At 42.8% G+C, this 14192-nt stretch overlaps 1 protein-coding gene across 1 annotated transcript in view; it reads right to left on the bottom strand.

Moving 5' to 3' along the window:
* The window catches only part of LOC136950643 (rho GTPase-activating protein 23-like), a 78274-nt gene that overhangs the window by 8465 nt on the left and 55617 nt on the right, over positions 1-14192 (bottom strand). Inside the window, exons 4-15 of the mRNA XM_067245084.1 lie at positions 12905-12997; positions 12727-12805; positions 12544-12604; positions 10828-12295; positions 10345-10521; positions 9401-9509; positions 9209-9248; positions 8968-9105; positions 5671-5985; positions 5450-5511; positions 5185-5291; positions 4952-5064 (exon numbers count right to left, since the gene is read on the bottom strand). Coding sequence (XP_067101185.1) covers positions 4952-5064; positions 5185-5291; positions 5450-5511; positions 5671-5985; positions 8968-9105; positions 9209-9248; positions 9401-9509; positions 10345-10521; positions 10828-12295; positions 12544-12604; positions 12727-12805; positions 12905-12997 — 2762 coding nt within the window. The remainder of the gene's footprint in view (positions 1-4951; positions 5065-5184; positions 5292-5449; positions 5512-5670; positions 5986-8967; positions 9106-9208; positions 9249-9400; positions 9510-10344; positions 10522-10827; positions 12296-12543; positions 12605-12726; positions 12806-12904; positions 12998-14192) is intronic.

The following is a 14192-nucleotide window of genomic DNA, read 5'->3' as shown; positions in this document are numbered from 1 at the left end:
GGGAGGACGTTTTTGTAGACAAGGGCCTGCTAAAGATAGCCAATATCTGATTTTTCAAGGCGAGCCTGTTTCATTTCATTTCATTTATTCATTTAGCAGACGCTCTTATCCAGAGCGACTTACAGTAAGTACAGGGACATTCCCCCGAGGCAAGTAGGGTGAAGTGCCTTGCCCAAGGACACAACGTCATGTGGCATGGCCGGGAATCGAACCAGCGACCTTCTGGTTACTAACCCGATTCTCTAACCGCTCAGCCGCCTGACTCCCTGTTTCATTCGTCATATGCCCTGAGAAAGCGACCTAGGTTAGCCAGGCTAGTTTCGCCAATTTACATTTATGCATTTAGCAGACGCTTTTATCCAAAGCGACTTCCAAGAGAGAGCTTTACAAAAGAGCATAGGTCACTGATCATAACAACGAGATAGCCCCAAACATTGCGAGCAGCCAAAACATGAAGCATACATTGTGGAAAACCAAATAAGTGCCAAAGGGAAGAACCATAAGAGCATGCAGTTAAACAAGTTACAATTGAACAACATGAAACTCCCCACAAGAGTGCAAGAGTGTACCTGTAGAAAAACAGGTAAAATCAACAGTAAAAATATTTCACAGCGAGTACAAGAATTTGAAACCGTTACAACTAACCAACAAGCGCAACAAGTCTCTCAATACGAGTCATTGTGATCCTGGAGGTAAGTCAGGCTATTTAAAGGTCTCTGACAGTCAGAATCACTGTTTACAGGCAAAGGTCGAGCTGGGGCCAGTTCTCCGTACGTCGCTAACTCAGTTAGCTGGATTTGATTGTTGACGATTTGTCATTATCTTGGATTGTTCGGTTCTCGAAGCTCATCCTGGACTTGCTGTCATAGCAACAGGTCCGTAAATTTAAACCTGCTCGGGAGCAGGTTTATTTTATGTAAACACGATTAGATTGAGGCTTTACAAGCAGAGGTGATACAGATAGTCTGTCACAGACATGTCTTGTCCGTTTTTAGTACAGGAACCTGTTGCAGAAGGTGCAAGAATAATTGGCAGAATTTAACATGAAACCGAATTAATTGCTCATTGCGTGAGGCTCCTTAAGCACAGCGCAATATGCTAGCCTATACTTTTTGAGAGGATAGCCTATCGTTTTTTTGTGAGGGTGTCATTTACACAATACATTTGTTGAAACCACATCATATGACATTAAAGATGATAAATGAAAATATGAAAGTATGAAAATAAAAAAAACATAGGCCTATAGCTTACTGTAATAAGCGATAAAACGTGTCACTCCTCTACATTTAATTTGGTCTGCTACTTTTTGTCCTCTTTCTTGGATTTTGCAGACTTTGAGGTGTTCCCTGGCGTTCTGATAAAATCTTCAAATTCGGAGTAACCTTCGAGCAAGCTGTTGCTCTGTTGGCTCTGTTGCGGAAAAAACAGGGTGCTCATTTTGGCCACGGTGAGCAGCCATAGACTTATGTGAGGAGCCAATAGCAGCGTTGCTGATCAAGGTTTCTACTATCGATACATACCCCCTTTTAGACCAACGTATAACTCAATCCAGCTATACTAATCATAAACAACAAGTGTGTTCGAAGAACCGAATTAGCCAGATCATGATAAGCAAGATGATGTCATCTTGGATGTGTCATTTGATCTCGGATGTAATGAGCGACGTACGGAGAACGGGCCCCAGGTCTTTGTCAGATGTGTATATATTGACCAGTTTAGAGCTAAATACTCTTGCCAGAGCCTGGAATAGAACCCGTGTTTTGAGTGACTTTGCATGGGTCTCCATCAGGTCAACACATTTGGATTCAAGTTCAAGTAATGCCACTGCATTTCACTGTCAAAACTGTAGTTTATGTCAAGTGTAGATGGATGTAACTGAACTGACATGGATCCTTTCTTCACTTTACAGGTCTGGAGGGTCATGCAGAGGCCTGCTCAACAGAGTTCAATAGAGGATGCTGAGAGCAACAACAGAGAATGCTGAGAGGATCACAGACCCCTTGCTGGACTATCCCTCTCTAGCTGGACAGCTTCATTCAGCTTGCCTGCCTGCCTGCCTGCCTGCCTGCCTGCCTGCCTGCCTGCCTGCCTGCCTGCCTGCCTGCCTGCCTGCCTGCCTGCCTGCCTGCCCTGCCCTGCCCTGCCCTACCCTGCCTGCCTGCCTCCCTGCCTCCCTTGATGAAAAAGGACAAACCAGCATTTTTTACTTTGATGAAAGTCTAAGTGTTTAATCCTTTCCATGTCCCAGTATGCCAAGCTGCTGACTTTGAGTGTCTTAAGTGATGAAACCAGTTCAAGTGATAGACTTTTTACCTGAATCCAATGATTATTCATCTGAATAAAAACCACTCAAGAGAAGTACTGCTTCTTGGATGATTTGTGCTCCACATCAGTACATCTCACACATTTGCCTTTGTTTCCATGGGATTCATGGAATTGTTAGTTTCTGCTCCACCATTTCCACCATAGTGTAATAATAAATATAATTTAGGACAGCAATTACATTTTTGTGTTATCCTTTCGCATTACACACATTTAGTCAATGTTCTTAAACTCAACCGATTATTGTCATTTTACCATACTGTTCATATTGAACAGACATCAGTGTTTACTTGGAAAGATTACTGTATATTTCCACTTTTGATTTGTATTTCCATCGTAAATTTGGTCTTCAATTTCATTTGGAAGTGGTATTAAAAGGTCTTACATTTAACTTGTTTATACCTGTAGACACCCTGTGAAGCCCCCACCCCCCACTCCAGAGACAGTTGGTGACAGAGAGGTGCAGACATTAAGTTAAACATGCCTTAAGAGTCGAGTAACAAATAGAGACTAAATGTGTAAATGGCTGTTGAAACTCAGTTCTCTGAGTTGGTGCATGTCAGTTTAGGCAAAGGTAGCCTTTTAAACCTCTAGGTTTAAAACATTCAGATTTGATTGGAATTCTCTCTTTTATACATTTATAGTTGGATTTGACATTTAACAGACATTTAATTCATTTAGCAAGTTGTTTAACTCAAACAACCATAACACAGTACATATGGTATACAAAGCTGCAGTCAGATTTGGCGAAATTGTTAGCTTGGATGTTATCTTTACATATAGATGGGGTCTTGATGATGATGCGCACGCAGCTTCAAGGCAGAAAGACGCGTTCCATTTCACTTTTACTGTACCTACACCTTTAATGTTCCCGCCATCCCCCCCTTTCTGAATAAAGTTCGACTGATCTGATTTGTTGATTTCTGTTGCTACGAAAACCAGTTTAGCCGAGCTAACTAACATTGTTTTTAGCTAGCTTGCATTACCATTCAATTGCTAACAAAACATTAGTAAAAGTAGCTTGCTAATAGGGCAGAACCTTATTAATGCAGGAGACTCAGAGACCTTAGCGCGTCACTAGCATATCGTCATATCACGCAGTCGGAGCACAACTAGATAATCAGCTGTCAGCACTCTTGAGTACCCAGCATGCAGTGCGGCATGTCAAAAAACGCAAAGACTTGTGGAAAATAGTTCGGTTACAACGGCCATGCGAGGGATTTCAGTTGTTGTCTTCGTTCAGTTAGATGTTTGTAATGTTATTGTTTGTTAGTTAATATAACCTTGTTGGTCACCCTGAGTGTGCATGTCGTGTAGTTTAATTGGAACAGAGAGTCGGCCGTTATATCATCAGAGGCTACACTCGCAAAGAGCTGGACATGGGCTGTGCCCCAGCCATTGCCTATGAAGCTATTTTTGAGACCTTCACAAGAAGAAAGTGAATATCCGTGGTTTTCAAGCCATCTTTGAGAAAGTTTGAAAACTATGTTGTGTTTGATGTGTATTGATTGTGGGAGGTAATTTTTGAACTACATCAAAACCTCACGCGGCTGCTGCAGCATTTCTGCTTGGCATGACCTGCGCTTGGAGAGAGGGAAACAGCATGGATGGGAACAGCATGGATGGGGATAGCGTACGGGCAGATGTGTCTTTATATAGGGTGAAATGGAATGAGAAATGCAATACAAAATGTCTGAAAGGGGTGTATTTATGTACGTGTCCACATTGCCTCAATATCTTTGTGTCAATAATTCAAATATAATTTTGACTGATGGTTTTTCAAACCTTATTGGCTTCAAGGTGACATCATTCTGATGTACCATGCGCAATTTTATGCAATTTTACCTTGAAATGTCAACCATTTCTTAACCTTTGTCCCAAAGCTGACCAAAGCTCATACTCTGCTCTTTCTACTCATACAATCTCAACAGTTGGTGTGTAGCAGAGAGGATAGAGAGACTTGTGACCAGATGCTCATGAGTTCAAATCCCCATTCAGCCTATTGTTGTTGGGAAAACATGAAGTAGTTTTGCTCTCTTGTTGTCCAACTCTCCATCTTCAACAGTGTACATGTTTATAATATTTTGCCATTTTGCGGAGGAACCCGCATCGCTGCTTGCAGCTATATTTAATAAGGATGTTTTTGCTGTTGTTGAAAGTAACTATTTTCTCTATAGATCTCCGTTTGTATTAAAAGTTTTTTTTAAACTTATTTTATTATATTATATTCTTTAAATATCACCAGCTAAAAAGTAACTAGTACTCTTTTCAGAAGAGTAGTTTGTACTTATACATACTTTAACACCTGTACTTTTACTTGTAATTTATCTGAGCAATGTAACAATACTTAAGTAACCATTTTCAGTATTCTTTCCACCACTGCATTAATATATATGCATGTAAATATTTTGTTAATCAATCTACTTATACTTAGTTATGGTATGTAAATACTCGACTTAAATGATCTTACATACCATTAACAACTTATTTACCACTGGTTTCAGTGGTTTGTAAATGATACATTTTGTATTACTTGGGTGACTCTGTTATTCCAACCAGTTGACTTTGCCCAAACGTTGAGTTTACTGTTTCTTTGTTTCACAGTGACACAATCTACAAAGAACCCCACCATGTTGTTGTGAGCAGGTTGACAGTCCTCCAGTCGCACTCCAAACACCTTGGGATTCCCTGTCTTCTTTGCCTTCTTCATGATGTTAATCCCCCAATGTGTCTTAATTTCATCTGAGCATAGACAAACATACCAAGACAGGCACACAGACATGGCACACAGACTTGTTACAAATACTCTATTACTCTTCTGTTTTCTGTACAGGTCTATACCATAAAAGAAAAGTCACTTACCAGTTTTGGAATAACGGTGCGAAGATGTGTTGTCTGTCTTGGTCAAGAGAAAAGGTGGCATCCTGCGATGGGTCTTGGGAGAGGCATCTGGCTTATTGCCTGTTGGACTGTGTAGAGATTATACTTTCTTGAATGATCAGGTCATGAGTAGATTATGTTTTTATGATCAGACAAATTGCATAGCAGATGCTGCCTTTCTTTCTCATAACACTGTAACATATTAGGACAAAGAAACAGTCTAGTTCCTTAGTAAAGATAAAGTAACCTTTGTTTCCTGTAATCATTGAGTTTCTTGCTGATGAGAGCTTGTCTGGAGAAACCCAGTTCCTAAAAAAGAAAATCAAAACTAAATCAAACATTTCCATTTCAAGAAAGTATTGCGAACTCACAGGTCAAGTAAATATACGTTATCAACATAGAAATGAAATGTCTTCCATTATCTCAATTTCAAATGTAGACAAAAGTGTCATATTAGGTCAAACTAACTTCATTGTCCGTCTTGCTGTTCTCCCGGATGACTCTGATCCAGCCCAGCATGTCATCTCGGTCCTCTGCTTGCAGCAGGTACTCACAGAAGTCCTGAGTGGTCAGCCTCAGCGTGTGCTTACGCTTAGTTTCACTATAAGCAATGTCAATCAAACAGCCCCGAATACTGATTGGTGGATGCTCATCTTCTGTGTGGCTGGGGCCTGCCCCTGCCCCATGAAGGACCGCCTCACGTTTGTCTTTGTAGAGGAACAGTGAATGGGAGCGTAGCACAGAAAAGACACGTTTCCATGGACGCATGCCTCCACCCACCTTCTGTGAAGGGTGAGGAGGGAACAATAGTAAATTCAGGGGAACAGCTTTAACATTAGATGGACAGCATATACAATAAGGTCTAACACCAACTGTTTCTTTGGGGAGGGTTCATATGAATATCCTTTTAACACACCATATGCCATATCTATCTATTTTCAAAACGGTTGTGACAATTCATATTTATTCTAAAAGGTCCCATCCTGGCACACGTGAGAGGTATTTGTTTTCTCACAATAAACATCGGATATTAATTGTATTAGTTTGATCCTTTTAGTTTTTCAACTAGTGCTCTTGCATGTGTTCCATGTGGTTCTATGGGGAAGAACATCAGTTTAAATATATTTTGTATAAGATATCATGTATAAGGATCTTAGTGAAGCAATTCAATTACAGCAAAGTTAATATTTCAAACACAAGATAAACCAAACCATTGTCATCCAAAGTAAAAGCAGGTAGACCTACAGTGACCCAACCATCAGCATCAAGCTAACAGTATTATGGAGTTAAAACATCTACATTTCAAGCCCAGCTGAACTTGGAACATCTCAAGCAAAAGCACAGTCAAAAGAAAATGGAAAAGTTGTGTGGAAGAGCAGAAGGACAACAATCATAAACTCATATTGAAGCTGTGCCTGACATATTTGAAGTACACGGAAAAGCAAGGAGTGCTAATTTACATGGCTTTCACTGACCAATCATCAAATAAACCCCACTGAACATATTTGGGAACATGTGAAAGGGGAAAAGGCACACTGACATTTTTTGACACATTGAGATGCTTGGAGATCAGAACAGTGACACTGTAGCGCTTAGATGCAGCTTGGCAGAACATACTTGTTAAAAATTCTGGAATTTCCTCTAGCCTCTAGCGTTCCGGTCTCCTACCCTGCCTGTATGGTTCCTCCACCCTGTCTGTATGATTCCTCCACCGTGCCTGTATGGTTCCTTCACCCTGCCTGTATGGTTCCTCCACCCTGCCTGTATGGCTCCTCCACCCTGCCTGTATGGTTCCTCCACCCTGCCTGTATGATTCCTCCACCCTGCCTGTATGGTTCCTCCACCCTGCCTGTATGGCTCCTCCACCCTGCCTGTATGATTCCTCCACCGTACCTGTATGATTCCTCCACCCTGCCTGTATGGTTCCTCCACCCTGCCTGTATGGCTACTCCACCCTGCCTGTATGATTCCTCCACCATGCCTGTATGGTTCCTCCACCCTGCCTGTATGGTTCCTCCACCCTGCCTGTATGGCTCCTCCACCCTGCCTGTATGGCTCCTCCACCCTGCCTTTATGATTCCTCCACCGTGCCTGTATGGCTCCTCCACCCTGCCTGTATGATTCCTCCACCCTGCCTGTATGGTTCCTCCACCCTGCCTGTATGGCTACTCCACCCTGCCTGTATGATTCCTCCACCGTGCCTGTATGGTTCCTCCACCCTGCCTGTATGGTTCCTCCACCCTGCCTGTATGGCTCCTCCACCCTGCCTGTATGGTTCCTCCACCCTGCCTGTATGGCTACTCCACCCTGCCTGTATGATTCCTCCACCATGCCTGTATGGTTCCTCCACCCTGCCTGTATGGCTCCTCCACCCTGCCTGTATGGCTCCTCCACCCTGCCTTTATGATTCCTCCACCGTGCCTGTATGGCTCCTCCACCCTGCCTGTATGATTACTCCACCCTGCCTGTATGGTTCCTCCACCCTGCCTGTATGGCTACTCCACCCTGCCTGTATGATTCCTCCACCGTGCCTGTATGGTTCCTCCACCCTGCCTGTATGGTTCCTCCACCCTGCCTGTATGGCTCCTCCACCCTGCCTGTATGGTTCCTCCACCCTGCCTGTATGATTCCTCCACCCTGCCTGTATGGTTCCTCCACCGTGCCTGTATGATTCCTCCACCCTGCCTGTATGGCTCCTCCACCCTGCCTGTATGATTCCTCCACCCTGTCTGTATGGTTCCTCCACCCTGCCTGTATGGTTCCTCCACCCTGCCTGTATGGTTCATCCACCCTGTATGGTTCCATTCTTCAGTTTGACCTTGTTTCTTTAAATTAAAATAAATGTTGTTTTGCAAAAAGTCCGAAAGAGTATCACACAGAAATGTCTTTATGGCCACACTTTTACAGATTTGCATTATGGACTCAAAAATATCTAACCCGGAAAACCACCATGAGGGGATAGGACTCTCCTTTTTCATTTCACTTAGGCAACACTCCCCAATAAAGACTACAATAATCAACATGTATGTGTAACTTTTCAGTGTGCCAAAATCGATTGGAAATCTCACTTTTCCACCTTCCAGCCCCAGGTTTGTTACAGAAAGAATGTCTGCCTGACTTCTCTTCATGGGTGTCCTCCTACCACCTCAAGTTTAACCTCAACAACACAAAGCTTTGCATTCTCAACAAGTCCTCTCCACCTCAAAAGCTCTCCAGAACTGTAGACAGCACCACGGTGGCTGGACTTCTAGGAGCATACACGCCCCAGTCCTGCAGATCCGGCAGATCCTGCAGATCCTACAGATTCTACAGATCCTGACTGAATTCTCAACCCAGCTCCTCAACCACAGTGCTCACTATCCTGAATTCTGCATCTCCCTTCTCGCAGGCCTACCTGCTTGTCTCATATAACCTCTGCAGCTCTTCCAGAGAGCAGCTCTACCTGCCTGGTCTTAAGTCTGCTGATGCTCTCCCACGTCACTCCCCTGCTAAGGTTTCTGCCAGGATGAGGTAGAAAATACGTCTTCTCATGTTGTTGTTGCACTGAGTCTTGTAACACAGACTGTCCTTTGGCATAAACTACTGTAGTATCGTTAGAACTGTGCACCTTTATTTCTTGATTATTTGCTGCACTCACTTTATTCACTTTTGTACGTTGGATAAAAGATTCTGCTAACTAAGAAGTGTTTACCATGTACGGTATCTATGTCTATGTCTATCTAAAGGATGTGTGTATGTTTGGGTATGCCTCTGAATGAGTGTTACCTTTCCCTTTTCGGTAAGGATCTGTTTGTAGTGCAGCCAGCCCTCCTTGCGGACATTACTGAAAGTGATAGTGCCCAACTCAGAGGTGGAGTGGCGTTTGGACCGCACCTCCTCTGCAACTCGCAAACTCTCTAGAGACTAAAACACAGACAACTAATCAGATAACAAATCTACTTATCCCAGCCAGTCATTGATGGAGATAGAAAGACAACAAATAAAACAGTTTCTTTGTACAACTCACCCCATCAGTGAAAAAGCTCTTGACCCTTTTTGGTAGTCGTCTGAGAAAAAAAGTGCACAAAAACTGTAATAAAAAAGTTGTCAATTTTGTGCCTATTTATGTTGGGTAGAAAGAACTTGGTTGGTAATTATTTCCAATAACTTTATATCTGTTTTTATGAATCTCAAGAGTGAAATCCTAAGGTAAACTCACGAGAAAACACGCCCTTCTTCCCTGAAGCTATTGAGACCCTCGTCACATGACTTGGATCGTTCAGTTGTGATGGCCAGCAAGTAGGAGGAACGGCGTCCCTTGATACTGCCTGATCAAAGATACAGATCACAAGATGGGGATTAGAGAGTCAATCAGAGAGGGTGATAAGGGGTCAGACAGATGTGAAATCAGAAATTCTACATAAAAAACCTGGCTGGGTGATACTGAAAATACATTATATAAACATATTTTAAAAACTATGGAGCAGATTTGAGCATTTATATTCAAATTAGTGCCTGACCTAAAAAATGATCTTGTGGCCTGAAGGGAAACAAATCCCACATCAATGTTTCAGCTTCTATTGGACAGTTCCCCATCAACAAGGAGATGTCTGTATAGTTAGCAGCTTTCTACATACTTTTGGCCATATAATGTCCATCTCAATATCTCAGTCCAGAACTTTGTTCTCCAACTTTTTGAAGTGCTCCACAATTCTGGGTGCTGCATCCATTTATTTGGTTGTCTAATGACTCTACACTTGGGTGGCTGCAGAGGTCTGGCTGCAGAGGTCTGGCTGTCAAGTTGTTTGTCTTGTGTGGTAAATATACATGTTTCACATTTAATCTTCATCTTCATCATCCCTGGAAGAGGAGATCCTTCACCTCATAATGCCAATCTCAGTGAAGGTTGGTGATTGGTGCTTATCTGTGGTCAATGGTAAAGCCCTTTGTGACATTGCTGTGCATTTTCTGTGAAAAACCTTATTATATAATTTTGTAAGTTATTTAAACTTCCTTTCTATCGAGGCTTAGTTGTTCTGTTTTGATACAATAGAATTTGAGTTGAGTGATAACGGTATTGAGGTTGAAGGGATAAACTTTTAGATGTGAAAGGAACAGTAGGGTAAGGTTTTGGGAACAATGGGGTAAGGGAGGGTAACTCACTGCAGTCCCTGGTGCGGAGTCGGACAGGGGAGGAGTTGGAGAGGATGGGGGACACCATATTAGAAGTGAGGAGGGTGGGCACAGAAGCGAGAACAGAGGGGCACTGGGCACTGGAGGACACCAAACTGCAGGCAGGCACATGGCAGGCACTGTCAGCATTAGGGCTTGTGGCCTCATCTGTTTGGGGGGGTAGTTTAAGGTCAAATATGTGGGAAGGTGGAAAGTGAGATTGTACAAAGAACAGTCATGTTACAGATGAGTCACACATGAAAATATTCTCACAGCATCTAGAAAGTAAGATGTTAAGTTTAAAGTTCAATTAAATTAAGAGTATGCGCAAGTAATAATCTTGGGACCACTCATACACTGCAGGTGCTATTTATGACACCCACATTCAAACAGACAGAATGAATACTTGGAGTGAAACACCAACAAAAGAAGAAGGGAAAGTGACAAGAGAGAAGGAGGAGAAGGGGCACTCACCTATGAAAGGAATGGAAGCCAGGGAGTTGTCAGGAGGCAGGTTACCATTAGCCTTTCGTAAACTATCCCCTGGCCTTGAACCCCCAGAGACAGGAGAGGACAGTGCGGCGGGAGGCTCAGCAGAGTCCACGCTGACAGTATAATGAGGATGTTGTAGAGTGTGGATGGGGATCCGACAACCCGACGGTGGCTTCTGCCTGAAGATGATCTCTTGGTTGAATGCAAGTGGTGAGAGGGCCTCCCTGTCTTGTTCAAGTGTAAGCTTGTCATCCTCAGTCGAAAAGAGAGCAGGAGTGGATTGGGGACGAGGTACAACCACCAACCCTAATTCGCTGTCCGAGGGACTGGTTTGGTTACAAGGGCTCCAGTTGAAATGAGAGCCGTAGGTGGGCTCCCTAAAAGAATGGTCTTGTTGTAAAAAATCACCAGCTTTGGGAGGGCACAATGGGCTGTAGCTTTTGTAGTCTACTGATTCTTTCCCTTCCATTCTTCTGGTTTGTGGTTCAGCCATCTGTTGGTGCTGCCGCCCAACAGCAGAGACTGTGGCAGAAACAACCATTGATGATGTGACTGTAGTTTTTAAATTTTTCTGCTGGTTTCCTAAACCTTGCTGCTTTTTTACCTCAACAGCTCTTGTATCTGGTTGGCCAGTTTGTGAAAGCCAGGCGGAGGTTTGGTCACCATGGGGGGAGACCAGCGCAGCTGCCTGAGCTAGTGTGTCCACTGAGCGACCGTAGCTGTGCTCATATTCAGCATACGCTGCTAACAGGCCCTCTGAGCAGGAACGACTTCCTGGTCCCACCATGCCCCAGCCTTCAAGCCAATAGGAGTTGTGGGAGGGGGCAGCTGCCTGCTGATGACATTGAATAGTTTCTTGGGAAACTCTCCAGCTTCTCTGATCAGCTGAGGAAGCAGAGCCAAGCGCCAGCCCCAGCTCAGCTAACCGATCCTGAGATATACTTCGATGGCGAGGGGACATGTCTGCTGCTTCTGCCTGGCTGTAGTACCAGTCCGACAGGGCCTGATGGCACCTGGCATCTGCTTGTGCACGTGAAGCTGGCAGGCTGCTTTTGCGTGGCAGCACATGAGGCAGCGTTGCTGAGGCAATGGCAGCATTGTGGTTGGCAAAATGGAAATCCAGAGCACTTAGCGTTGATAATGAACGACCACGATTATGACCGTAAGATGGATTTTGTGCAGAGACAAATTGGATGCCATTCTTCTGCTTGTGCTCTTCAGGACCCCCGGGCCAGCCAGAGGTCAATGTAGATGTGCTAGAGCAGTTGTCCAGGGGGAAGGCTTGGCTAACAGGGCGGCAGTGCCAGTTGTCCAGCGGGATGTGGGTGGGTAAGGCGATAGGAGGGGTGGGCTTGGATCGAGAGTAACAGAGAGGTGGTGGTTCTGGAAGGTTCTGTGGCCTGCCTGAATATGGCTTGATCCCTTGTAGGTTGGCATCCTGAGAGTACGCCTGCATAAGAGAAAATACAACAACATGTCATAAGAAAAAGAGGGAAATGCCAGATAGAATTATGGAATAGAATAAAAAATAAACAATACAGTTGTGAAGCAAGCAAGGATGGCAAGTTTGTTATTTCTCTGCATGGTTGTCGCTGAAATTAAAATGTTCTTCAACATTTAACATGCTCATTTGACTTTTTCACACAAATATTTTAATTGAATTTAAAGTAAGGAAAGAAAGAGAAATAGCATACTCACACTCACCAACTGCATCACATCCTCATCTTTTGGCATGATGGATAGTTCCAGAACATTTCCACTGATTTTCACAATAAGAACAGAGGAGAACTTCTTATGTTTTATGTAGTTTCAAATGTCTTGTTGTATGCAAGAATTACATTTCATTATGATAATCTGAGCATGTGTGCATGTGTTTCTCACCTGTTTTGGATTAGTGTTATCACCTGAGAGTAGGTCTTCCCCAGAACACTCTCTCCATTAACCTTCACCAGTCTGTCCCCTGGAACATACATACACACACACACACTTTTCAGAGTCTGCTAAATCCTCTTCTCTATTGTAAAATCTCCTTTTTACATTTTTCTTTGTAGTGTCATACCTGTACACAGGCCAGCCTGTTGGGCTGGGCCTCTGTCCCTCACACTCTTCACAAAGATGGTGTCCATGGGCTCCAGACCAGGTCTCAGGCTGGCTGAACACAAAGTTAAGAAATGGTTATGTCATAAGCATCACATTCAAAATAAAACAAATTGCAGACATAAATTAAAAATCTAAAACCTTATTTGAGAATTAGTGAAATAATGTGCACTAATAATAGTACGATATCACAGACCCTCCCTTACAAAAAAGAAGTATACTTCAAGTTTATTTTGTAAGTATACTTAGTATAAAAAGTATACTATTATCATGTTACTTAAAGTATACTAGCAGTGTACTTATTTATATACTATTTTTGTACTTATTTATATACTATTTTTGTACTAAGTAAACTGAATTGTCCCACTTTTTAGGTCACTTAGTACACTTTAAAGTACACTTATAGTGTATTTCAAGGTTTACTTTTGAATACTGTAAAGTAGCCTGTGTAGTGCACTTTCAGTTCATCAAGTATACTTCCTAAAGTACTTCAAAGTATACTTTGGAATACTCTAAAGTAGCCTGTGTAGTGCATTTTCAGTTCATCAAGTATACTTGATAAAGTACTTCAAAGTATACTTTTGGAATACTCTAAAGTAGCCTGTGTAGTGCACTTTCAGTTCATCAAGTATACTTCCTAAAGTACTTAAAAGTATACCTTGGAATACTCTAAAGCAGGGCTCCAGACTAACTTGTTGCCTCGGTTGCACTGGTGCGCCTAACTTTTTAATTGTTTTTGCACCAAAATGTAGGTGCACCCAACTTTTTCCTTGCGTTGCCACAATTTCAAGGTCACCTTTTTATCACGCTCCATATACATTCATATATATTATGTAAATGATCTTAAACAAGAATAAGGTGTAGGTAAATATATTTTTTATTTGAAGCACAATCATACTGTATTTATATCAAAAAAATATTTTAAGTGCTTCACTGAGCTACCAAACTAAAACATTTTAAGCAAAATAAAACATTTCAAAATAGAAAGTGCTACTGTTTAAAAGTGCTTCCCTGAACTGAGACCTAACATTTCATGGCTCAAAGTCTTATAGCGGGTCCCACCTTGCTGTCGCATGCCCTTCAGATGGCCAACACCTGTAATTTGGCCTTCTTGCCCTATGGCCTTGGCTAAATCATCTTTCCACACTCTCCCTAGCATCAAAATCCTAGCTCCATGGGTTAGCTCCATGGCCCAGCTTCGTAACTCAGGGGTCCGCAATTCATTTTTACAAGGGGCCACATGATAAACC

Source organism: Osmerus mordax, chromosome 10 (genome assembly GCF_038355195.1).
Source record: "Osmerus mordax isolate fOsmMor3 chromosome 10, fOsmMor3.pri, whole genome shotgun sequence".
In the NCBI taxonomy this organism is placed as follows: Eukaryota; Metazoa; Chordata; class Actinopteri; order Osmeriformes; family Osmeridae; genus Osmerus; species Osmerus mordax.
Note: the sequence above shows the minus strand (reverse complement) of the source record. Positions and strands in the feature narration are given on the sequence as shown.